Here is a 24,213-nt window from a genome sequence, read left to right as displayed (position 1 = left end):
TTTTCTCCCTCTGTCCCTCTGACTATATCCCTTGCCTATCCTCTGGGTTTCCCCCCCTTGTCTTTCTCCCCGGGCCTCCTGTCCCATGATCCTCTCATACCCCTTTGCCAGTCAGCTGTCCAGCTCTTGGCTCCATCCCTCCCCCTCCTGTCTTCTCCTATCATTTTGGGTCTCCCACTCCCCCTCCCACTTTCAAATCTCTTACTAACTCTTCCTTCAGTTAGTCCTGACTAAGGGTCTCAGCCTGAAATGTCGACTGTACCTCTTCCTAGAGATGCTGCCTGGCCTGCTGCGTTCACCAGCAACTTTGATGTGTGTTGCTCGAATGGAGATGGTAATGCTTTTTAATGGTGTCAATTTATGGGTCTCAAGCTGTGTGGAGCTAGCGTTTATGAAAGCTCATTTGACACGTTATCCCATTTGATTTCAATTTGATAATTTAGTCAGCACTTTTCTTGAGGCACATTAACAATTTCGCAGGCTGTTTTGACATAGCGTAAATAGAATCTGATGTTGAAGATAACTGGCCAATTACGTGTTTATGACATGGCTGGCAGCAACATGAATCAAAACAATTATTGTTATATACATTTAAGTTTTCTTGCCTTTACTTCATTATATATGTTTTAGGATAATGGTCAGTCTTGGATTTCAAACTGTCTACGACATGATAATAATAATATGGATTTGCATTATTACCTAATAATATTGTATTAATGTAAAATATTGCATAATAAGTGCAGAAATTATAAAGAAATTCTTATTTACTATACTCTGAAATTGATAGTCATTGACCAATATCAAATGGGTTCCTCCAGTTGTTACAGCAAGGGGTGGGGTTGTGGGAATAAGCTCCCACTACCTATTGGATGCTACCAGTGGCATGCATGCATCTCAGATAGCCTCTGACAACCAGGTTCTGCTCCTGGCCTTCACTGTGGCTTAGCCACTACACCTGGAGGAAGCATTCCTACTGGCAGAAGGGGCAAAGGTGTGTTACCTGCACCTTACAACCAGTTGCTTCAGGCAGACGGGTTCATTAGCCATGGGTGGCAGCTCACCTAGGAGAAGGAAAACTCTGATTTCAAACCTCCACTGCCTTGCGGCCAAACCCACTCATGGGGAAAGCATCAGGAGTAAACCCTGAGGAAAAATTCAGAGCTGGAATCCCTAAGGCAGACCTACATTGAGTTCAGTGCTGACTGGCAACTCTTGTGATACTGCTGGTGTCAAACTGCCATTCCTTTGGAATCATTAGCTGTGTGGAGAGGGGGAGCCTCCTGCATGGGCAACAGCGTGCTCTCCATATTGTACTGTGCTGGTTTGCACACTTATTGAATTTAGCAGTTGGAATACAACATTCATAGTTGACCTAAAAAATGAGGGCCATAATGTCACATGAGAAAACTGCTCCAAGAGCATCTTGAAATTGTCCAGTACCTTATCATACTAAAATCAAATGCAAACCTCTTAGAAGTAGCTGTTTAAAGGAAAGATTAGGGTACCTCCACCAATGATGCATGCAAAAATTGCACAGTTGTAGCAGAGAGAGCAAATGCAGATTAACATTTCTGTAAGTGTCTACATCTGTTCAATTAAACCACAGAATATCAAATGCATTCAGTGGAATGTGATTAATTGGGGCACATCTGGATCAGCACATTTTGGCCCAATTAAGCGGTTGCCCCAATTAGCTGAAGTTTCATGAAAATAGTCTAAAAGGTATAAAAAAAAGAGAAACTGAGTAACAAATTGTCTACTTAAATGAAATACAGAACAAATTAGAAAACTACAAATACTACTGCAATACTATAGAACTGTGTATTAATTCCTAATACTTATCGACTGAGGAATTCATCTGTGTTGCATTCTTTTGACTGTAAATAAACAAAATCAGCGCAGACATCTTGTGCAGATAACGGACTGCCTTCATAGAATGCTGTTGTTGATTGCATCCTCCAAATCTTCATTTTCATTGTAACATTCAGGATGACTATTGATACCTTCAAATTTTCCATAGTTTCTAGCTTGCTGAAGTAGTGAAATTATTTCATTTTCATCTCCAAACCTGAATGTTTGAAACTGGAGTAAGCAAAGCAGTTCTGAATTGTGAATTCTGAATTGAGACGAAGGCCCCAAATCCTCGGCTTTGCCTATTGCCTGTTGCCGGGGTCGAAGCACTCGGCAGAGATGGTGCTCGGTGTCGGAGAAGTGGTTGGAGGCTCAGAGTTTTTGGAGGGACTCGGAGTCGGACTGTGGTTGGATGCTTCCAGTATGCTGTATCGGCAAGTTGGCGGCGCTGGAGGTTCACCATCTGCGTGAGATGATGGGACTTTCGAGAGACTTTGAGGCTTTTACTGTGCCATGGTCTGTTCTTATCAAATTACGGTATTGCTTTGCACTGTTGTAACTATATGTTATAATTATGTGGTTTTTGTCACTTTTTCAGTGGGTTTGTCATGTGTTTCCGTGATATCATTCTGGAAAAACATTGTATCATTTCTTAATGCATGCATTACTAAATGACAATAAAAGAGGACTGTGCGTCCTCATAATCTAATCCAATCGCTTTACTGTTAATTTCTGAACAACTATCAGTGAGAAAAGTCACTGCTTTTTGAACACAAACACATGCAACTGATGCTATTTAAATAGTGTTTGCTTGAAGCAGGCTGTTGTGTTTAACAGCCACGCAAGTGCATGTTGGAAACTGTTTGGCAACAGTCTCCTGTCCCAATTGAGTGGCGCAGTGTCCCAAATGAACAGAGGAGATCCTGTTTTTGTTCTTTAGGCCTTATTCCAAATAAGTGGCTGTCCTGATTGACCGATTGCCCAGTTAACTGGAGTCCACTGTAATTGAATTATATATAAAGGTAGGCACTTTGCTGGTACAGTGGATCAGTTTCAGTTGTTTGAACTGATACTTTTCATGAGAGAAATGTGTATCTACCTCATGTAACCAGGTGACCGTTGAAAGTGCACTTATGTTGCCAGAAGCTGTGTGACCATCAGATACCTGTATGAAAAAGGTATCTGAAAAAACCTTTTTGAGGAATTTAAGGTGGGAGGTTATATGGGAGGCAGGGTTTAAGGGTCGGCACAACATTGTGGGCCGAAGGTCCTGTACTGTGCTGTACTATTCTATGTTCTATGTGTGTGTGATGTCACCCAAGTGGCAAAAAAAAACCAGAATAAATTTAAGAAAGCAGTCAGGCTTGTTAGGAATGGTCAGGGAATGGTAAGAAGAATGACAGAAAGATAGGGTGAGCTAGAAGCCATTCCTCTGCCTTCGACTTCTGCAATTCAATGCAATGCCTTTTCAGCATATGGGATTGTAACTGTTTTGGAAATTCTTTGTGTTTTAGAAATCATTTCTAATTTTGAAATTTTTTCTTAGATAGAAATAAGACCATAAGATAAAGGAGCAGAATTGGGCTATTTGGCCCATCGAGTCTGCTCCACCATTTCATCATGGTTGATCCTTTTTTCTTCTCAGCCCCAATCTCTTCCTTTCCTCCCTTATCCTTTCATGCCCTGACAAATCAAGAATCTATCAACCTCTGTCTTAAATATACCCAATGACTTGGCCTCCACAGCTGCCTGTGACAATGAATTCCACGGATTCTCCACTCTCTGGCTAAACAAATTCCTCCTCATCTCCGTTCTAAAAACACCCTTCTATTCTGAGGCTGTGTCCTCTGGTCTTAGACTCCCCCACTGTATAAAAAAATCCTTACCATATCTACTCTATCGAGGCCTTTCAACATTTGATAGGTTTCAATGAGGTCACCACTCATTCTTCTAAATTCCAGTGATTCGAGTCCCAGAGCCATTAAATTCTCCTTATATGAAAGCCTTTCAAACCCGATATCATTTTCGTCACCCTCCTTTGAACCCTCTCCAATGATAGCACATAGTTTCTTAGATAAGTGGCCTCTAAAATTACTCACAATACTCTAAGTATTGTCATATATGAGGTCTCATCAGTGCTTTATAAAGATTCCAAAATCTAGTGATTCTTGAAGGATCCTTGCTAATGCCTCCACAGTCTCTTCAACCACTTCTTGCAGAACTCTGGGGGGTACACCATCTGGTCCAGGTGACTTAGCTACCTTCAGACCTTTCAGTTTCCAAAGAATCTTTTCTCAGGCAATGGTAACTTCACATACTTCACGACCCCTGACACCTGGAACTTCCACCATACTGCTACTGTCTTCCACAGTGAAGCCTGATGCAAAATACTTATTCAGTTCATCCACCATTTCCTTGTCCCCCATTACTACCTCCCTAGCATTGCTTTCCAGCTGTCTGATATCCACTCTTGCCTCTCTTTTGCAAGTCATGTATCTGAAGAAACATTTGGTATCCTCTTTAATATTATTGGCTAGCTTATTTTGTATTCCATCATTACCTTCTTAATGATTTTTTTAGTTGCCTTCCAGCTAAAAGCTTCCCAATCCCCTAACTTTGCACTATTCTTTTCCCTATTATATGCCCTCTCTTTGGCTTTTATGTCAGCTTTGACTTCCCTTGTTAGCCATGGTTGTGTCATCTTTCCTTTAGAATACTTGTTCCTCCTTGGGATGTATATGTCATGGTGCCTTCTGAATTGCTTCCAGAAATTCCAGCCATTGCTATTCTGCCGTCATCCCTGCCAGTGTTCTTTTCCAATAAATTCTGGCTAAATCCTCTCTCATGCCTCTGTAATTACCTTTACTCCACTGTAATACTGTTACCTCTAACTTTAGCTTCTCTTTCTCAAATTTCAGGATGACTTCAGATCAGAAAAACTGCTGTGAAACACTACCTTCAAAGTCTTGATTGCACCTTGATTAAAAAGTAGCTCTTTTCACACACTCCTGGTGTGGCTTATCCAACATTTTTACCAACAGACCCACGCTACCACCTCTCCCTACCTGCCTGTCCTTTTGAGACAATGTGTATTCTTGGACACTAGGCTTCCAGCTTCAATCTTCTTGCAGCTTACACAATTGAGTGATGCCCACAGTATCAAACATGCCAATCTATAACTGTGCTGCAAGTTTGTCTACCTTATTCCGTATACTACCTGCATTCAAATATAACACTTCCAGTCCTGTGTTCACCCTTTTTGATTTTGTCTGCCTTTTACATTGCAACTCATCCCATTGACTGCAATTTTGCCCTATCATCAGCCTCTCCTTGCTAGCAATCTCACTACCCACTGCTTCTGTTTGTAGACCAGCTACCTCATCCTCTGCACTGTCACTCTTATTCCTGTTGTGGCGTGAATGAAATCACCAGAGAGTTACTGGCAGATACAAAACAGCTTCTTTATTCGACAAAACAAGGTTGAGCAGGCATCATACAGATGGAGACGCTTTTGGTGGAAAGGTTTGCTGGCCCTGTGATGGGGCTCGATATTTATTTGCTAAACACAAAGGGAAATTCATATTTACAAAGTATAGACAATGCTGTCTTTTGAAGCTACATACAAACTTCACACCTTTTGATTAAATCCGTTCCACTGGCACCAGCAGCATTCGGGTTAGTATTCAGGAATTCATTGTTCCAAACTGAATCCACAATACGTTTATTGGGTATTTTACATGCTTAACATGAAGGGCAATCCATATTTACAAAGTATAAATAAGGCTGTCTTTGAAACTACCTGTAAACTTCACACTTCCATCCGCAGTGTCTGGGCTAGTATCCTGGTAGTCACAGCTTTTAGGAACAGCATTGTTACAAATGAACTGGGTTCACAGCTTTTAGGAAATGCATTGTTATGAACTCAACCCACAGTACTTTGTCAAAGAACAGAAGACTGGTGGCCAAAGTTATTTAAGTGTAAATAAATCATCTACCCAAAAACTCACTCTAACAATTCCCAGCTCCCTGCCAAATTAGTTTAAACCCCACCCACTGAACAGCTCTAGCAAAACTACCTGCAAAGGTATTGGTCCATATTGGGTTCAGGTGTAACCCATCCCTTTTGTACAGGCCGTACCTTCTCTAGAAGATATCCCAATGATCCATAAATCTGAATCCCTGCACCAGTTCCTCAGCCATGCATTCATCTACCAAATCATCCTATTCTTACTGTAACCAGGTGACCGTTGAACATCATTTTTTATTGTTAAAGTGCATTTGTATATTCACCTTGGTAATGCTGAAATAGCTGCCTGTGCCTTTAAGAGAAAACGGTGATGCATGGGTGGAGTAGAACGAAGAGTTGCCATGTTCTAGAAAGGACGACGTTCGAGTGCTTTACTCAGGTTTGGTGAGGAAAGATTTTCGCGAGTAAAGTTGATCAACACTGGAATAGTGTGATGTGTGAAGTTCCTTAATCAGCTTCCTCGCATGAGCGAGGAGAGCTCATTTCAATGTCTAGCCTATATGTGTTTGGAAGTTAGGTATGTGTGTGCCAAATAATTGCCACTGCTGTATTGGTTTTGTATATTTTGTTTTTAGTTATTTTCATACTGCATATGTAACAAGGGTGTGGTTCAAAGTTAAACAGTTTGTAATAGTGGGAACTGTTTTTTAAAATTTGTTTTGTCGTTTTTATTTTGATACCCTCTTTCTGAAATAAAAGATTTAAAACAGATAAAGGAATTAAAGACCTGAAAACATATTTGTTGTCCCGCGTGTGTATTTTCCCCAGGCTACAAAACTTACATGAAATTAACCAACTCAACTATATTTTGAGCGACGTCTTCCAACCGTGTTAAACTGAGGGTATTGTAGGTTTTCACAAAACAAACAGCTGAGGCATTTTAATTTTAAGGGAAACAGTTACAGCTCCTTTATTGTCCTCCCAACACAGAACCAAAAGCACAGTAAAAACATCATGTCAGACCAGCCTCTGAAAGTAAACCCCAACTCAATGTCAGTAGTTGTGAATTATGCATATGTTCCGCCCCGTACATTACCTACACAGGTCCCACCAGAACTCACGAATACCGGCGATGTAAGCCTGGCCAGAGCTCGACCGAGCCACCTGGCTCAGGTCCTATGTTCCATGGGTAGGTGCCTCTGGCTCATCTGACACCCTCTTGGTGATAACATGATGCCAGGGGTATGGTAGCGGAATCCTCCGACTTTTGGTGGGACGGTTTAAGGTGATCTACCGAAATACATTCAGTTTTACCCCTCCTTTGATAAAAGTCTTTTCTCTCTGTTCCGAAATGCGGAATGAGCCATCGCAAGGAAGCCTATGGGGATGTTGGTATGTATCATGAAGAATAACGAGGCGGAGTGTAGGTCCGGGAGCGGGAGGTAGGAATCGGTACAAAGGAATTGAATTTACCGAGGAGGGTGGAACACTTTAGAGAATAAAGTGGTGTAGCGTTACTGTGGCGTCAGAAATAAAATCACTTGGTACTTATAGTGGCTGTCCATATACCAACTCAGCCATGAACAACTATAGGTCCTCTTTTGGAACTGTTCTGATCGATAGGCAATCCTGGCAGCACACTCACTTGAGCACCCATGTCACACAAGAAGCGTCGCCTGGAAGAATGTCCACAATGAACAGTAACAGCCCTGGCAGCTGGAACCCAGTCTTCAAAGACCTCTGTGTCATAAGGAGGTGGCTGGGAACGGACCCAAGTGCAAGACACAGATACTGAAGTACTAGGGACAGGACTAGGATACAGGGAGAGGGCTAGGACATGGACACGAAAACTGGGAACCCGGAACAGGATTGGACAAGAGAGCTAGGAGCCAAGGCTTGGACTCTGAGCCACAGACTGGACAAGGACCCAGAACCTGGGTCTTGCCTCTGGCTCGGACCCCAGAACTAGGCAAGGACGTGACTCTGCTGGCAGGCAGGACGAGACTGGAGTCTTCAGACTTGAGGCGAGGCTTGAGACCAGAGACTTGAGACTTGGGGTCTTGAAGCTTCTTCTGGGCAGGGCGCGGATCTCCACCCGACGGAGGCGAGGAACAGGAAGGGACAGAACTAACCACAGGGTAACAGCAATCTGGCCTGGTTTACCCGACGGAGGCAAGGGACAGGAAGGGACAGAACTAACCGCAGGGTAACAGCAATCTGGCCTGGCTTACCCGATGGAGGCAAGGGACAAGAAGGGACAGAACCCACCACAGGGTAACGGCAATTTGTCCTGGCTTACCCGACTGAGGCAAGGGACAGGAAGGGAGCTAGGTTCAGGGTGGTTCCAAGACAAGACTTCAGGCAAGACGAGGCAAGAGTTACCAGCAAGACAAGGCAAGGCAAGGCTTCAGGCAATGCAAGGCGAGACAAGAACTTCAGGCGAGGCAAGAGTAACCGGCAAGACAAGGCAAGGCAAGGCTTCAGGCGAGGAAACTGAAGGCAGGGGAAGGGATACAATGAGTAAAGCCACGCCCTGCTCTCTAGAGGTATTTATTCAGCCAGCCTCAATGAGAATCAGCTGCCTCGATTAGAGCTCAACAGGAACAGAAACAGGATAGACAGGAAAACCTGGAGCAAGGGTCGATGGACCGGACTGTGAATCAGAATGCTGACTTCACAGACCAGACCATGACACTCTGATGTCCCGAAGTGCTGGCATTGTCAAAGCTGGAAGGCGGTCGGCACTTCCCAGTGTTTGTACCAAGCGAGCATGGTAAGAGCACAGACCCACCGTTGTCTGTTTCGCAGTCACTGGCACACGTGTGTTGTAGGCCTTGCTGACAAGGCTTACTGAGGCAGGGAAAGGAGGAGGGATGATAAACCTCTGCCTGGCTGAATGTAGACTATCGGCCCTTTTAGCAAGCTCCTATAGTCATTCGTGGGTGCATTAGCAAGAGCATTTGCTGCATAACGAGTTATTTAATATAAAAAACAAGGGTAGTGGTTTCCCAGAAGAGACTGTATGTAGTCCATTAACTCCGAAGGCCTAGCATCCCCCAGGCCGGGCAAGAAGAACAACTGCTTGGCGCGCTCAGACTCTGATAGTTCAAAAATCTGTAATGGCTGAATTTACAGCGTAAAATATTTGTTGTGGTCAGGTGGGTGTTCAGGCAGACTCGCCACTCTCACTGCAGTGGAACTACTGAACGACGCTACTAAGTTGTAATGTATGGTGTCCTCCGCAGAGTTTTCTGGCAGCGTGAATTGGGCCTCGGCTTATACAAACCAAATACTCTGGCAGTTTCAAAGCAACTGCGTTGGCCAACATGTTCAAAACTTTGGAATCATCTTGGAGCATTGGGGTCGCTGCGTAGGTTTTCGCAAATAAAACAGCAGAGGCGTTTTAAATTTAAGGGAAACTGTAACCACTTCTTACTGTCCTCCAAACACAGAACAAAAAGCATGGTAAAATCTTCATGTCATTGTGTTATCTTGCCCGACCAGCCTCCTAAACCCCTATCTCAGTATCAGTGGTTGTGAGTTATGCATATTGTGTGTTTCCACCCTGCAATGTTTCTGTACTCTCAATCCCCAGAATCTTATTCAGTGAAAGGTAGCTGCCTTCTTCTTGAAGCCTTGGTTAATATTCATATGTAAATAACATAATTATAATTGATTTGTGCAGAAATTCATTCCATAATATCAGTCTAACTAATCTTTGTAAAAGAAGCACAAAATATGTTTGTTAATTTGCACATTCAGCAAGAGCAACTGAAGGCAAGTTATCTCATTCCTATTTGTTGAAGTCTTTGCGTTGAAATTAGGTGCTACTTTTCCTTCTCTAGTGACTATAATTCAAAAGCTTCTAATTTACTATAAAGTCCTTTGAGATATTTCAAGATTGTGAAAGGATTGGGAATGTGCAAGGGCAAAGCAAGATGAGGACAGGTTTTCACCCTACTCCTACATACCACTGTGGTGGTTGCATACGTTAGGGTGCATATGCCCTCTCACTTAATAATCTAACAATAAGCACGCATGGCCTGCCACGAGCTCTCCAATTTAATGTTAGTGTATACCCTTCAGAGACCTGAATCGTAGCTGGACTTGTCAAGATGATGTGAAAGGATGCAGTAAGGGAAGGAAAAGAGGAGTTTCACCCCGAAGGAATATGTAAGAGTGGTGTGTAAAAGTGCTGGGTCTTAACTTCAATGGCAAGGAAATGGAATTGTCAGGCGAGATTGTTTCTGTCTACCAGGTTTGTTTCAGTAGTATAATTGAGCTATGTGCAGTGGCAGATTGTGGCACACTCTACTCCTTAATTAAATGTTTTAAAAGCCTTCAGGTGTACGCAGCAGTATCCTGTGCATGTAACAACGTTTCAAAAGCTGGCCAGTCCTCTTTTGCTTTCTCCTTCCTTCTGAGAAGCTGATAGAATATATCTCCCACTGGGGACTAAGGAGGAAACAATAGACACTGATCCAAAGTGATTCAGATTGATTGGAACATACCCAATGAAACTAAGCCATTTAAATTCTCAAATTAAAAACAGAAAATGCAAAGTACTCCGCAGGCCAGGCAATGTATGTGAAAAAACAATGTTCAGAACTCTGAAAGCAGGATGCAGGAGAGATGGATAGAGCGAAGCGAATATCTCTCACAGAGGGAGGGGAGGGTTGAACTTGGGACATGCTGCAAATGAAGTCAGCTGATTGATGGATTCACAAGAGCTGTTAAGGAGGTAGAACAGAGGCAAAGAAATGTAAAAATTATAAAATTCAGGACTGCTATTGGAAAGTGAAAAAATGAGCCAATATCACAGATGGATAAATTGGCCTATTATTATACAGATAGGAAAATGATATTGAGTCTTTAAGGCCCAAGCAGAAAATGAGATGAGGTTCCTCAAACATACATTAGGCCTCATTATTGCAGAAGACTACAAACAAAGAGGTAAGCATGGGAATAATATGGCAAATTAAAAGGGCAGAAAATGTTCAGGGTCTTCCTACAGATAAAGTGCTCTTCAAAGAAGTCATGGACAGTATTGGTTTGTTTTCTACAACGTATAGGAGACTTCTTATAAGCACCAAAAGCAGTGCATAGATGAGAAGGAATGTGGTTGAATTGCTGATTCATGTGGAAAGATGGTTTAGGAACCTGGTTGGTGAGATAGGAGGAGACAGACAGATAATTTGTCTCCTGTGAATGAATAGAAAGGTTATTGAGAAATGAAGTGCTTGCCTGTGGTGGGAGAGTGTACTAGGGAGTTGGGAAGGGAGTGGTCACTTCAAAATTCTGAAATGCAAGGGAACAGGAGATGCATATATGTAGGTGCATGTATATCTAAATTGCCTTTACAGTTTCATGGAACAATGAATGCAGCCCACAAAAGAGTTCTGAAAGTAAGACAGTGTAAGAGAGGTTAGAAGCAGATACAGTAATATCAAGTCACTATCCCTCTTGCATGTATTTATCCAAAAGCAGACAGATTATTTTTCCAAATGTGAGAAAGTACATAAGATTGTGAATTGATATTACAAAGTCATTGTTCCATTTTGCATGGCTAACCACCAATGGTACTAGAAAAGTAGATGATGATCAGTTGGAAATGAAAACTTATCTCATGCTGTAGAAATACAGTTCACAATCATCTTTGCTTTCATCTTTTACTATATACTATGCATAAATCGAGATCAGGCCTACTGCATGTATCAACTGCAACCTCATCTTGTTTAAGATTCCCTGTACAAACCAAGTTACAAACCTGTATGTTTATTTTTTGTTTTGTTTTTAGAGCTTGTTATTGTAATGAGTACTTCTAAAATGAAATGTGTGGTATCATGTGATCTTTATTAGATGGAATTAAAAATATAAATTGCCGTTCACTGCTTTTTCCTCCATTGGCAAGAGTATAAAATGAATGTGACAGTCACTTTTAGCATTACGTTCAAATATATCATATTAGAAAGACTTTAAACTCCACAATCATGTTGCAATTTATCTTTTATAGGCATTACTTGAAACGCAAAATCTATTACGAACCCAGGTTTCGAACTTTACCTTCAATCTTGGATATTCCGGAAAATTCTACCATACAGGTGAGAATGTACAGCAAATAGAGTTCAACTGTTTTTGTAAACCTAAAATGCGCTTATGGCCAAGCAAAGGTGTTATATTCAGAAGGCGTTAAGGAAAGAGAAATAAAAGAAGATAGAGATCAAATGGGCACAAGAACATTGTTGGAGATTTAAGGGATGTGACTGAAAATTGTTGGGAAGATGGATTGTGAGAAGACTTTAAAAGGTGTTAAGCAGAAATATAGGATACATTTACAGAAATATAGGATGCATTCACAGAATTTATAGCATAAATGCAGGCCATTCAACCTAGCTGCTCCAGACTAGTGTTTATGTTCTACACAATCTCTTTCTCACAGTTCTTCAATTCACTCCCATCACCATATCCTATTCCTTTTTCTCTCATATGTTTATCAAACTTCTTCTAAAATGTCTTTATGGAGAACAATTTCCCACATTTTCTGGAAAAGGAATTTTTGTTTTCCCGAATTCAACAAGCAGGGAGGACATTTCAGAGCGGAAGTTAATTTTCAAAGTTCAAAGTACATTTATTATCAATGTATGCATATCATATACAGCTTTGAGCTTCCTCTCCTTGCAGGCAGACACAAAACAAAGACATAGAGTAGAATCCACAAAAAAAACAAAAGAGCAAAGACCTTGAAACATCCAATATGTGAAAAAAGAACAAATTGTGCAAACAACTAAAAAAAATGAACAAATATACACAGAACATGAACCACAGAGACCCTGAAAGTGAGACTACAGCCACGGAGATAGTTCAGTGCTGAGACAAGTGCTGTAAGAGAACTTAAAGGGAAGTAAATTACTATCATTTGCTTGTTTAAGGAGTATTGGTATGGACACGGACACCTGGATGAATACTAGGGGAGGAGAATAAAGCTGCACCAACAACTAGGAAAAGCAAATAGGACACAAGTCAAATAGAAGTAGAATTTTAAAAAATGAATAGAGCAAATATCAGGCTGTTTCTGATGGATATGAAGTATATATAGGTAAATCACATTGGTAAGGTGCAGTTTCATATCAGCAGATAGAATGTGATATTGTATCAATAATAAAGACAGAGAATAGTAATAACCGAATTGATTAGAAATTGGTTGGTCCAGGAAAGATTGCACTGAATAATCAAGTTCTGTTAGAAGAAAGAATGTATGTTTCAAGAGTTAGCAAGCAGAAAATTCAGAAGTGCTCAAGTGCAAATTTCAAAAGTAAATTTATTATCAAAATACATATATGTCACCATGTACAACCCTGAGATTCAGTTTCTTGTAGGCATTCACAGTAAATACAAGAAACACAGTAGAATCAATGATAAACCACACCCAACGAACTACCAGTGTGCAAAAAGCAATAAATGTACAAATACAAAAAGAGAGAAAAAATAATAGATAGATAAGTATGCAAGGAACAAATAGCAAGAACATGAGATGAGGTGTCCTTGAAAGTAAGTCCATAAGTTGTGGGAACAGTTCAGTGATGGGGTGATTGAAGTTGAGTAAATTTCTGCAGCCTCTTTCTCTCTGGCTCTAGAGACTGATGGTTGAGGGGTAATAACTGTTCTTGAACCTGGGTCCTGAGACTCCTGTATCTCCTTCCTGATGGCAGCACAACCTGGATGGTGGGGTCCTTGATGATGGATGCTGCTTTCCTGTGACAATGCTCCACGTAAATGTTTTCAATCGTGGGGAGGACTTTACCCATGATGGACTGGGCCGTATCCATTACTTTTTGTAGGATTTACCATGCAACGGCATTGTGGTTTCAATACCAGGATATGATGCAACCAGTCCACATACTCTTCACCACGCACCTACAGAAGATTGTCGGAGTTTTAAATGACACGTTGAACCTTCGCAAACTCTTAAGAACGTAGAGATGCTGCTGTGCTTTCTTTCTAATGGCACTCAGGTCAGATCCTCTAAAATGTTAACTCTGAGGAATTTAAAGTTGGGAACCCTCTCCACCTCTGAATTCTCTGATGAGGACTGACTCAAGAAGGTTTCCTCCTTCTGAAGTCAATAATCAGCTCATTGGTCTTGCTGACATTGAGTAAAAGATTGTTGTTGTGGCACCACTTAGCCAACTTTTCAATCTCCCTCCTATATGCAGATTTTTCAGCACCTCTGATTCGATCAATAACTGTCAGCAAACTTAAGTATGTCCTTGGAGCAGTGCTTAGCCTCACAGTCACAAGTATAAAACAAGTAGAGCTTTATATCATAGCCCTTCATACCTCTGTTATCCATGTACCTATACAAACTTCATTAAGATCGAGCTTGCATGGACCACTCATGCTGGAAATTCATTCCACACTCTTACGACACCCTGAGTTTTCCCTCATTTTCCCCTTAAGCATCTCACCTTTCACCCTTAACCCATGACCTCTGGTTGTAGTCCCACCCAACCGCAGTGGAAAAAGCCTGCTTTCATTTACCCTATCTGTACCCCTCATAATTTTGAATACCTCTATCAAATCTCTCAATCTTCTAAGTTCTAAAGAATATAGTCCTAACATATTCTATCTTTCATTATAACTCAGGTCCTCCAGACCTGGAAACACCCTTGTAAATTTTCTCTGCAGTCTTTCAACCTTGCTTACATCTTTCATGTATGTATGTGACCAAAACTGCACACAATACTCCAAATTAGGCCTCAACAATGTCTTTTACAACTTTACCAGACATCCCATCTTCAGTACTCAGTGCATTAATTTATGAAGGCCAATGTGCCAAATGCTTTCTTTATGACGCTATCTACCTGTGACAGCACTTTCAATGAATTATGGACCTGTTTTCCTCAGTCCCTTGGTTCTACCACACTCCTCAATGCCTTACCATTCACTGTATCATACCTACCCTGGTTGGTCCTAACAAAGTGCAAAACTTTGCACTTGTCTGCATTAAATTCTATCTGCCATTTTTCCAGCTGATGCAGATCCCTCTGCAAGCCATGATAGCCTTCCTCATTGTTCAATACACCCTCAACCCTTACATCGACCCTCTCCCTCCAAATCTCCAATACAAAGCCCTGTCCCAGGCTTCTCCTTGACACCATCCCAGGACCCAATTAATTTCCCTTGTATGCTGCAACATGGCAATTCTCAGGGAAATATAAGGCAGCTTTTTAAACTTAAAATGCATTGTCTGATAGAGTCGGGGAAGTAGACATTGTAACAATTTTCAAAAGAGAATTCCTGAGGGGAAAATCACATGTATATGAAGGCAAGTATGAGTGATCAGTTGGTCATCTGTATGAAAAGCTGATGCAGGCATGAAAGATTGAGTGCACTGCTCAGACCTGTTACATGTATTACCCCAGCACCTATGCCAGCCGACCAGAAAGCTATGGCTCCAGACATCCTGAGCAAACCAATCCTGGTGTTCCTAGGCAAGGTATCATAAAACCTCAGCAGTAATTTTGACTTCCAGAACAAATTAGTAGCCATTGACAGAAGCCAAGACTGGAGCTGGATCCCAACCTCCTGTCAAAGGCTAATGTATTGGAAGAGGTTGACATTGACTCTGATCCTTAAAGATATTGAATAATAGGGACTTTGTAGTCAAATGCTTAAAATAATTAAGATTAGAAAATATAAAAACTAAATTAAATGCATTAAAATAGGTTGTGAATCTATGATCAAATTGTCAGAATAAAGTCAGATGTCCTCAGTCCTCAACATGTCCTCAGTTCATCCCAGATTTATAATAGGATTGTGAAAATTCCGTATGCCCTTGCCTGCAAGCACTTGAACACCATTATTCCTCATCCGAACCATTGGCTACTCTGTTCAACATAATAGTTTTAAAGAATGCAGTCTGTTTCCTTTAATTGATCATCATTCTTCACTTATTGTATTGCATGTTTCTATTCCACGTTTTAATTTATTTTATTTATGAGTGATAACCATTGCTACTCGAAGCACTTTCAGGGGCATGCGCAGCTACATCCTGAACATTTAACTGATCTAATCTCATGTAGAACATAGTTCTTCTCAAGTACCAGATGGGTCAATAAGGTAAGGCATTGATGAAGTGAGGCAGAGAAACGTGAGCAGTGCTGCGTCTATTAGGGTAGAAAGCTAAATATAACAGCCCCATAAACTCAAGGACTAGTGAAGACCAACTATGTTGCCAAGTCAGACCTTGGTTCAGCGTGCCTGCTGCTGAAATCCTCTTCAATACAGAGTATTTGTTACATCTAGTTTTGACAATTCCGTTGCTTGCCTGGCCATCCTTCCTCATGTTATATTCTATAAATGGGGACCCAAAACTGTGCTGTTCCCTCTCTACTTGCAGGTAGTGTTGTTCATCCATCAGTCTATGCTTGCTGATCTACACTGGCTTATGCTCAAGAATTCCCTGGTTCTAAAATCCTCTTCCTTGTTTAAAATTTGCTCCAAAGTTTTGCTCCATCGTACCTTTGTAACTTCCTCAGCTTTATAACCTTCCAAGGTATCTGAATAACAATTCTTCTTAGACATCCCTAAAATTAAATCACTGAAGCAATTATGGGAACTATATCTACACTGATCAAGAGCTCTGAAGATTCCTTTGAAAAATTCTCTAACCCTCTACCTTCCTTATCTCCTGTACAATGCTCTTTAAAGCCTGTCTCTGAACTGATGTGTATTTATATCCTCAAGTAGTTCCTTGTTGCTTGCTGCATGTTGCTTTGGCACATTCTATAAGTTCAAGGCAAATTCTCCAAAATTCAGGCAGGTGTTAGACGAGTGGCGTGGTAGCAGAGTGGCTAGTGTAATGCTTTAGAGTACCAGTGATCACGGTTCAGTTCCTGCCGTTGTTTGTACAAAGTTTGTACATTCTCTCCGAGACTATGTGGGTTTTCTCTGGGTGCTCTGCTTTCCCTCCCACATTCCATAGACATAGGGGTTGGTAAGTTATGGGCATGCTATGTTGGAAACAGAAGCATGGCAACACTTGTGGGCCATCCCCAGCATATATTTATACTACATTGGTTGTTGACACATCACATTTCACTGTGTTTCAATGTGTACATGTGACAAATAAAGCTAATCTGTAGAATTAATTACTCTCGGAGAAGAGATTTACAAATCTTTGGGTTGGAGAAGGACATCTCTTCCATGTTCTGTTGCACACTCTGAACAGTCACTTTGACTTGTTGTTGCTTGTTGCTTGTCGGAGGAAAATGCTTTCAGTTAGATTGGTTTTCCTGATGTCTGGAAGTTTATTGAGATCACCAACAGATTTCTGCCACATTGTGCACCAAGTCTTCACCATGGAGAAGGGCTATATCGACTTAGAATCAGGGGAAAATATCCATAGTGTCCTTAGCTTCCCAATAGAAATCTCACTCTGCAAGACATGCTTTATAAAGAAAGAGGTGGTACTGGAAGGCATAAGGGAATCAGACACATCAAACTATGTTGGCAGGATGTATGGGCTCGGGTGAACCTTCACAAGTTTGTCCTTTGAGCTAAGAGGAGGTCAGCCAAGTACGTGAGAATACAATGAACAGAAGGTTACACAGGTAGGGCTGGGTGAAGTATACAGGGAGGAGGCTTGTGTATACTTGAACATTTAGACTGAGTAGCCTGTTTCTATGCTGATAAGTAATTCCTCTGGTGCTGTCAGATTAAATCCTACTTCTCTTCCAGCTTCCTCCTCCTTCAACATGAATGCCTTATTTTATTAGAATTTTGTAGCAGACTACTTGGTGTATTTGTATAAACTTTGCTTTCCCTGGTACTTAATTTTCAAGTAGTACAAGGCTATATTTTTCTTACTGCCAACGTGAACCTCATTGTTTGCAAAACTGGAAGAAGGATGCAATGACAAGGATGAACTTTCCAGACTTTTTCCTATTAAATTAAATTGCTCCAAAATGATTCCAGCTGATACCTTTTCTTCATTCAAGGATCCACAGTAGTATCTAATCAGCATTTTCACTTTGTAAACAAAGAAAATCTGCAGTTGTTGGAAATCCGAGCAACACACACAAAATGCTGGAGGAACTCAGCAGGCGGGGCAATATCTATGGAAAAAAGTACGGTTGACATTTTGGGCCGAAACCCTTCAACAGGACTTTGTCCTCTCCTGCTTCCCTTCTGTCAAATAGCCAAAGAAAGACTCAGAGAGGTTCACCAGAATCATGTGGCTATCAATTGCAAAATGTGGTATTTCATGCAATTCCATGTCTATCAGCCACCAGTAGCCTTACTTCCTTAAATGGGCACATTATTTGTCATGTTCTGGAAAAGGGCACCACAGTAGCATAGCAGTTAGCGCGATGCTGGTACATCTCGGGGTGTCAGAGTTTGGGTCTCAATTTAGATGCTGTCTTTACGTCCTTCTTGTGAGCATGAGGGTTCCACTAGGTGCTTCAGTTTCCTCCCACAATCCAAACACATACTGTTTAGTAAGTTATTTGGTCATTGTAAATTGTCCTGTGATTAGGCTAGGGTTAAACTGGTGTGCTGCTGGCTGTTGTGGCTCATTGAGCTGAAGGACCTGTATCTCTGAATAAATAAATAAGCAAGTGGAATTATAAAGTGGATATTTCATAAAATGTTTACACTTTGTACATTTAGGTTGTTAGCTATATCTCAATGGCAAGGCCAAAGGGGCACATTGACTCCTGATAACAACAAAATCTTTTCCAATGGTTCACCATATGCCATTAATACAACAGGGAATGTTAAAAACCCCCCTCTCCACTGTCCCCAATTTCAGAAAGTGATTGAGTCCAATTTTTGGAATCTGAACTTTGATTCTGTTTCAAAACTGACAGTTGTGAAATTTTTAGGGATGTTTGCGGAGGATGAAGGTGATGATCTGCTGCTAAAGTACGTGAATGAATTTTGGTGGTTTCCCCACATGTGGAGCCACATGCAACCACATCTCTTCCACAACGAGTCAGTGTTGGCTGAACAAATGATTCTCAACAAGGAGTTTGCATTGGTGAGTATCAGATGGTTTGAGATTATCATAAAATAGCTGAGAGAACTACAAAAGGTGACTAATCATGTTCTTAAAGATGCTCTGTACTGTAAGTAAGAACAATGAAAGTGATTATTGAAGAATTATATACCTCTTTGCATAAATTTATATATCAGAATTAAACATTGAGTGAATAAAATTTGAGATTCACAGAACCCCTCACACAAACTATAGATTTCTTACAAGTGCATAAAATGATGCCAAACTTGCTAGTTAAACAGGAGTAACACAATCATCTGCAATTTGGCCTGCAACAGTATGGTTACTTTGTGCAGCCTTTGTTGATCAGGTTGTCCATTGACAATGCTGTATTAGGTAGTGCAGAGTGTTGTGCATGTCTCACAGCAAATAGTATATCGAATACAGAGGGAGATTAACATTCGCATCCTCTCCCAGTAATAGTAGAATAATTTCTTGGGAAAATTGCAGTGAGTGAAAAATAGTTACATGTACATTTTATTGTCACTGTGAGCAATTTTTTTGATCACAGATTATCAAGCCCTGCTGTAAAATATGCATGAAGGTCAATGTGAGCAGCAGCATTATTGTTTAGTCCTTTTTTATTTTTTTTATTATTATTATTTCTTCTTTCTTTTTGTATTTGTACAGTTTGTTGGTTTCTGCTCTCTCGTTGAACGCCCAAGTTGGGCAGCCTTTCATTGATTCTGTTACGGATCTTATTCTATAGAGTTATTGAGTATGCCCACAAGAAAACAAATCTCAGCATTGATAATAAATTTACTTTGATCTTTGATCAGGCTTGTTTATAATTGCCTTTTTGGATTGTTATGTACTAAGAAGAGTCTAATCTTGATATTGGACAAAAATGCAAGATATTCACCTCTTTTAAAGTGCACCGTAAAACAGAATTTACCACTTATAGATTGAGCTTTAAGTTACTATTTTTATGTTCACATGTAATTACAAATTCATGAAGTTATAAACATGTTTGATTTTTGTATTCTTTGGAAGTTATTTGCTGGTGTAAGATAAAATACCAATTTGTTATTTTCTGATTTCAGCTGCTCTTTCTAAACCCATTTCACCCCAAAGTCTTGCCTGAAATGAAATCGTTACAATTCTTGGGTTATCGTTCCCAGACTAATGAATCTCTGATTGCATTAGTGGAAGTTCTATATCTGTCCCAAAAGACAAAAATAACAAGATGACATCCTACTAGATGCACAAAAAACATATACTTGAGGCGGTAAAATACAGGATTAGTAAGATACTTTAAGAGCAAGAGCTCTGACATTGCACAGAGTCTATTCTGCTTCCCTGACCTCACTCCTGAAATATTTTTCCCTCTTGGCTGCGGTTTACCACTGCTTCTAACTGTGCTTGCCACTTAGAATAGGCTGAAATATTTGCTAATTGTCTGTATGTATTCTTCATTCAATTACCTTCTTAAACAGTCAATGAATTGCTACATTATTTTGTAAGTTTTGCTTTTATGAAAATTCCATAAGGTGCAGTTAACCTTCATCAGGATTAGTTTCTCTCCCTCTGATGGTTCTTTTATAGATTTTATCATCAGTATGTAATGCTGATGCAAATACCTACCCGTGAAAGCTTTCAACAGTCAGTTAGTACAACAAATCTTTAGGATTTGTAAGGGAAATGGCCCAATCGGGAATTGAACTCAGGTTGGAATGTCAACAATGTACTGCTGAAGATTGAGAGAGAGCCCAGTTGCAGAAACCACAATGCAGACAGGAGTTGATGTGCAGATTCAAAAGCCAGTTTTACTTTCTTTTAGCCAAGATGGGCAAAAAACAGGTAACCTATCCAACTCAAAAATGCAGTTATCCAAACACAAATTCGGTAATCCAAGATCTTGATGCACGAATTAAATCCAGAAATGGTATGTAGTAAGTAGACATCAAAGAACACAGAAAAGACTCAGAAGAAAACATAGAGGGTCTTGCTACTTTTAAGATCACATTTTAAGACTGAGCGAAGTAAGGTACAGGAAGCAGATTTAAATACACAGACATTAATTGGGAACGTGCAGTCAATGATCAATAACAAGTGAGTGCAATCAGTTCTGAGTAAAACCCTGAGGAAACTAGGCCATCCCCTGCTGGCCAGCCCCAGAAAAGACTGCAGTCCTAACATAAAAAATTAGGCTCTGTGCCGAGCTTGGTGACAAGAATAACCACGGAATACCATGTATTTGGTATTTTGGAAAATTCACAATAAAAACTGATTTTCTGAATTTACAATGATTTTGGAAAGCTAATTTGAAGGTTCTTAAGATTTTGAAACTGTTTTGGGAAAGGAATATTCATGCATATGAGTTCAACACACCATCCACATGAGCAGGATCATAGGGCACAGAAAGAGTCATCATCTTAAAACCATCTCCACAGCAGGGGAGCTCCAGCTTTGGCTTTCTTCAGAGTTGGTGAGTAGTCAATAGACAATAGACAATAGGTGTAGGAGTAGGCCATTCGGCCCTTCAAGCAAGCAACACTATTCATTGTGATCATGGCTGATCATCCACAGTCAGTACCCCGTTCCTGCCTTCTCCCCATATCCCTTGACTCCGCTATCTTTAAGAGCGCTATCTATCTCTTTCTTGAAAGAATCCAGAGAATTGGCCTCCATTGCCTTCTGAGGCAGAGCATTCCACAGATCCACAACCAACTGTGTGAAAAAGTTTTTCCTCACTCTGTTCTAAATGGTCTACCCCTTATTCTTAAACTGTGGCCTCTGGTTCTGGACTCCCCCAACATCGGGAACATGTTTCCTGCCTCTAGCGTGTCCAATCCCTTAATAATCTTATAGATTCCCTCTCATCCTTCTAAATTCCAGTGTATACAAGCCCAGTCGCTCCAATCTTTCAACATATGACATTCCCACCATCCCTGAAATTAACTCAGTGAACCTACGCTGCATTCCCTCCATAGCAAGAATGTCCTTCCTCAGATTTGGAGACCAAAATTTCTTTAAAATGGTACAAAACATGAAAGGATATGACTAAACACATTGATGACAGAAGAGCAGTAGTAGTAGTGTATATGGATTTCAGCAAGGCATTTGATAAGGTACCCCTTGCAAGGCTTATTGAGAAAGTAAGGAGGCATGGGATCCAAGGGGGCATTGCTTTGTGGATCCAGAACTGGCTTGCCCACAGAAGGCAAAGAGTGGTTGCAGACAGATCATATCCTCCATGGAGGTCGGTGACCAGTGGTGTGCCTCAGGGATCTGTTCTGGGACCTCCCACTCTTCATGATTTTTATAAATGACCTGGATGAAGAAGTGGAGGGATGGGTTAGTAAGTTTGCTGATGACACAAAGGTTGGAGGTGTTGTGGATAGTGTGGAGGGCTGTCAGAGATTACAGTGGGACATTGATAGGATGCAAAACTGGGCTGAGAAGTGACAGAGGGAGTTCAACCCAGATAAGTGTGAAGTGCTTCATTTTGGTAGGTCAAATATGATGGCGGAATATAGTATTAATGGTAAGACTCTTGGCAGTGTGGAGGATCAGAGGGATCTTGGGGTCCGAGTCCAGAGGGCACTCAAAGCAGCTGCGCGGGTTGACTCTGTGGTTAAAAAGGCATACAGTGTATTGGCCTTCACCAATCGTGGAATTGAATTTAGGAGCGGAGAGGTAACGTTGCAGCTATATAGGACCCTGGTCAGACCCCACTTGGAGTACTGTGCTCAGTTCTGGTCACCTCACTACAGGAAGGATGTGGAAACCATAGAAAGGGTGCAGAGGAGATTTACAAGAATGTTGCCTGGATTGTGGAGCATGCCTTATGAAAACAGGTTGAGTGAACTTGGCCCTTTCTCCTTGGAGTGACAGAGGATGAGAGGTGACCTGATAGAGCTGTATAAGTTGATGAGAGGCATTGATCGTGTGGATAGTCAGAGGCTTTTTCTCAGGGCTGAAATGGCTGCCACAAGAGGACACAGGTTTAACGTGCTGGGAAGTAGGTACAGAGGAGATGTCAGGGGTAAGTTTTTTACTCAGAGAATGGTGAGTGCGTGGAATAGGCTGCTGGCAATGGTGGTGGAGGCGGATACGATAGTGTCTTTTAAAAGACTTTTGGATAGGTACATGGAGCTAAGAAAAATCGAGGGCTATGGGTAACCCAGTAATTTCTAAGATAGGGATATGTTTGGCACAACTTTGTGGACCGAAGAAGGGCCTGTATTGTGCTGTAGGTTATCTGTGTTTCTATGAAAGTAACAGTCACCATCTTCACAATCTGGAAATGATGACAATCTAAAGTGGTATTGTCGTTCAGTGTATCACATTACTTCAGACTGCCCTCTGAGTTCCACAGTGAGATGAACTCCTTTCTCCACTTCATATCAGAGCCACCCATTGACTGGTTAACATCCAATTATAAGCATTTTCTTGGCATCCCGAAGTTGTATTAGCATTTTGTTTTATGGATTGTCTTAAATTCATACAACCATAGAACCATAGAACGTTACAGCACAGAAACAGGCCTTTTGGCCCTTCTTGGCTGTACCGAACCATTTTTCTGCCTAGTTCCACTGACCTGCACCTGGACCATATCCCTCCATACACCTCTCTTCTGTGTAACTGTCCAAGTTTTTCTTAAATGTTGAAAGTGAGCCCGCATTTACCACTTCATCTGGCAGCTCATTCCATACTCCCACCACTCTCTGTGTGAAGAAGCCCCCCAATGTTCCCTTTAAACTTTTCCCCCTTCACCCTAACCCATGTCCTCTGGTTTTTTTCTCCCCCAGCCTCAGTGCAAAAAGCCTGCTTGCATTCACTCTATCTATGCCCATCATAATTTTATATACCTCTATCAAATCTCCCCTCATTCTTCTACGCTCCAGGGAATAAAGTCCTAACCTATTCAACCTTTCTCTGTAACTCAGTTTCTCAAGTCCCAGCAACATCCTTGTAAACCTTTTCTGCACTCCTTCAACCTTATTAATATCCTTCCTGTAATTTGGTGACCAAAACTGAACACAATACTCCGAATTCGGCCTCACCAATGACTTATACAACCTCAACATAACATTCCAACTCTTATACTCAATACTTTGATTTATAAAGGCCAATGTTATGACCCTGTATACCTGTGATGCCACTTTTAGGGAATTTTGTATCTGTATTCCGAGATCTCTGTTCTGCTGCACTCCTCAGTGCCCTACCATTTACCTTGTATGTTCTACCTTGGTTTGTCCTTCCAAAGTGCAATACCTCACACTTGTCTGTATTAAACTGCATCTGCCATTTTTGCAGCCCATTTTTTCACCTGGTCCAAATCCCTCTGCAAGCTTTGAAAACCTTCCTCACTGTCCACTACATCTCCAAC

At 41.1% G+C, this 24,213-nt stretch overlaps 1 protein-coding gene across 5 annotated transcripts in view; it reads left to right on the top strand.

Annotated features, from left to right (window-relative positions):
* ndst3 (N-deacetylase/N-sulfotransferase (heparan glucosaminyl) 3) overlaps window positions 1-24,213 on the top strand; it is a 726,179-nt gene that overhangs the window by 602,036 nt on the left and 99,930 nt on the right. For all 5 annotated transcript variants that reach the window (XM_072253177.1, XM_072253181.1, XM_072253180.1 and 2 more), the window contains 2 exons: window positions 11,832-11,919; window positions 18,706-18,860. In XM_072253177.1, coding sequence (XP_072109278.1) covers window positions 11,832-11,919; window positions 18,706-18,860 — 243 coding nt within the window. The remainder of the gene's footprint in view (window positions 1-11,831; window positions 11,920-18,705; window positions 18,861-24,213) is intronic.

This window comes from Mobula birostris, chromosome 3 (assembly GCF_030028105.1).
Source record: "Mobula birostris isolate sMobBir1 chromosome 3, sMobBir1.hap1, whole genome shotgun sequence".
In the NCBI taxonomy this organism is placed as follows: Eukaryota; Metazoa; Chordata; class Chondrichthyes; order Myliobatiformes; family Myliobatidae; genus Mobula; species Mobula birostris.
This window is presented reverse-complemented; position numbering and strand designations above follow the sequence as displayed.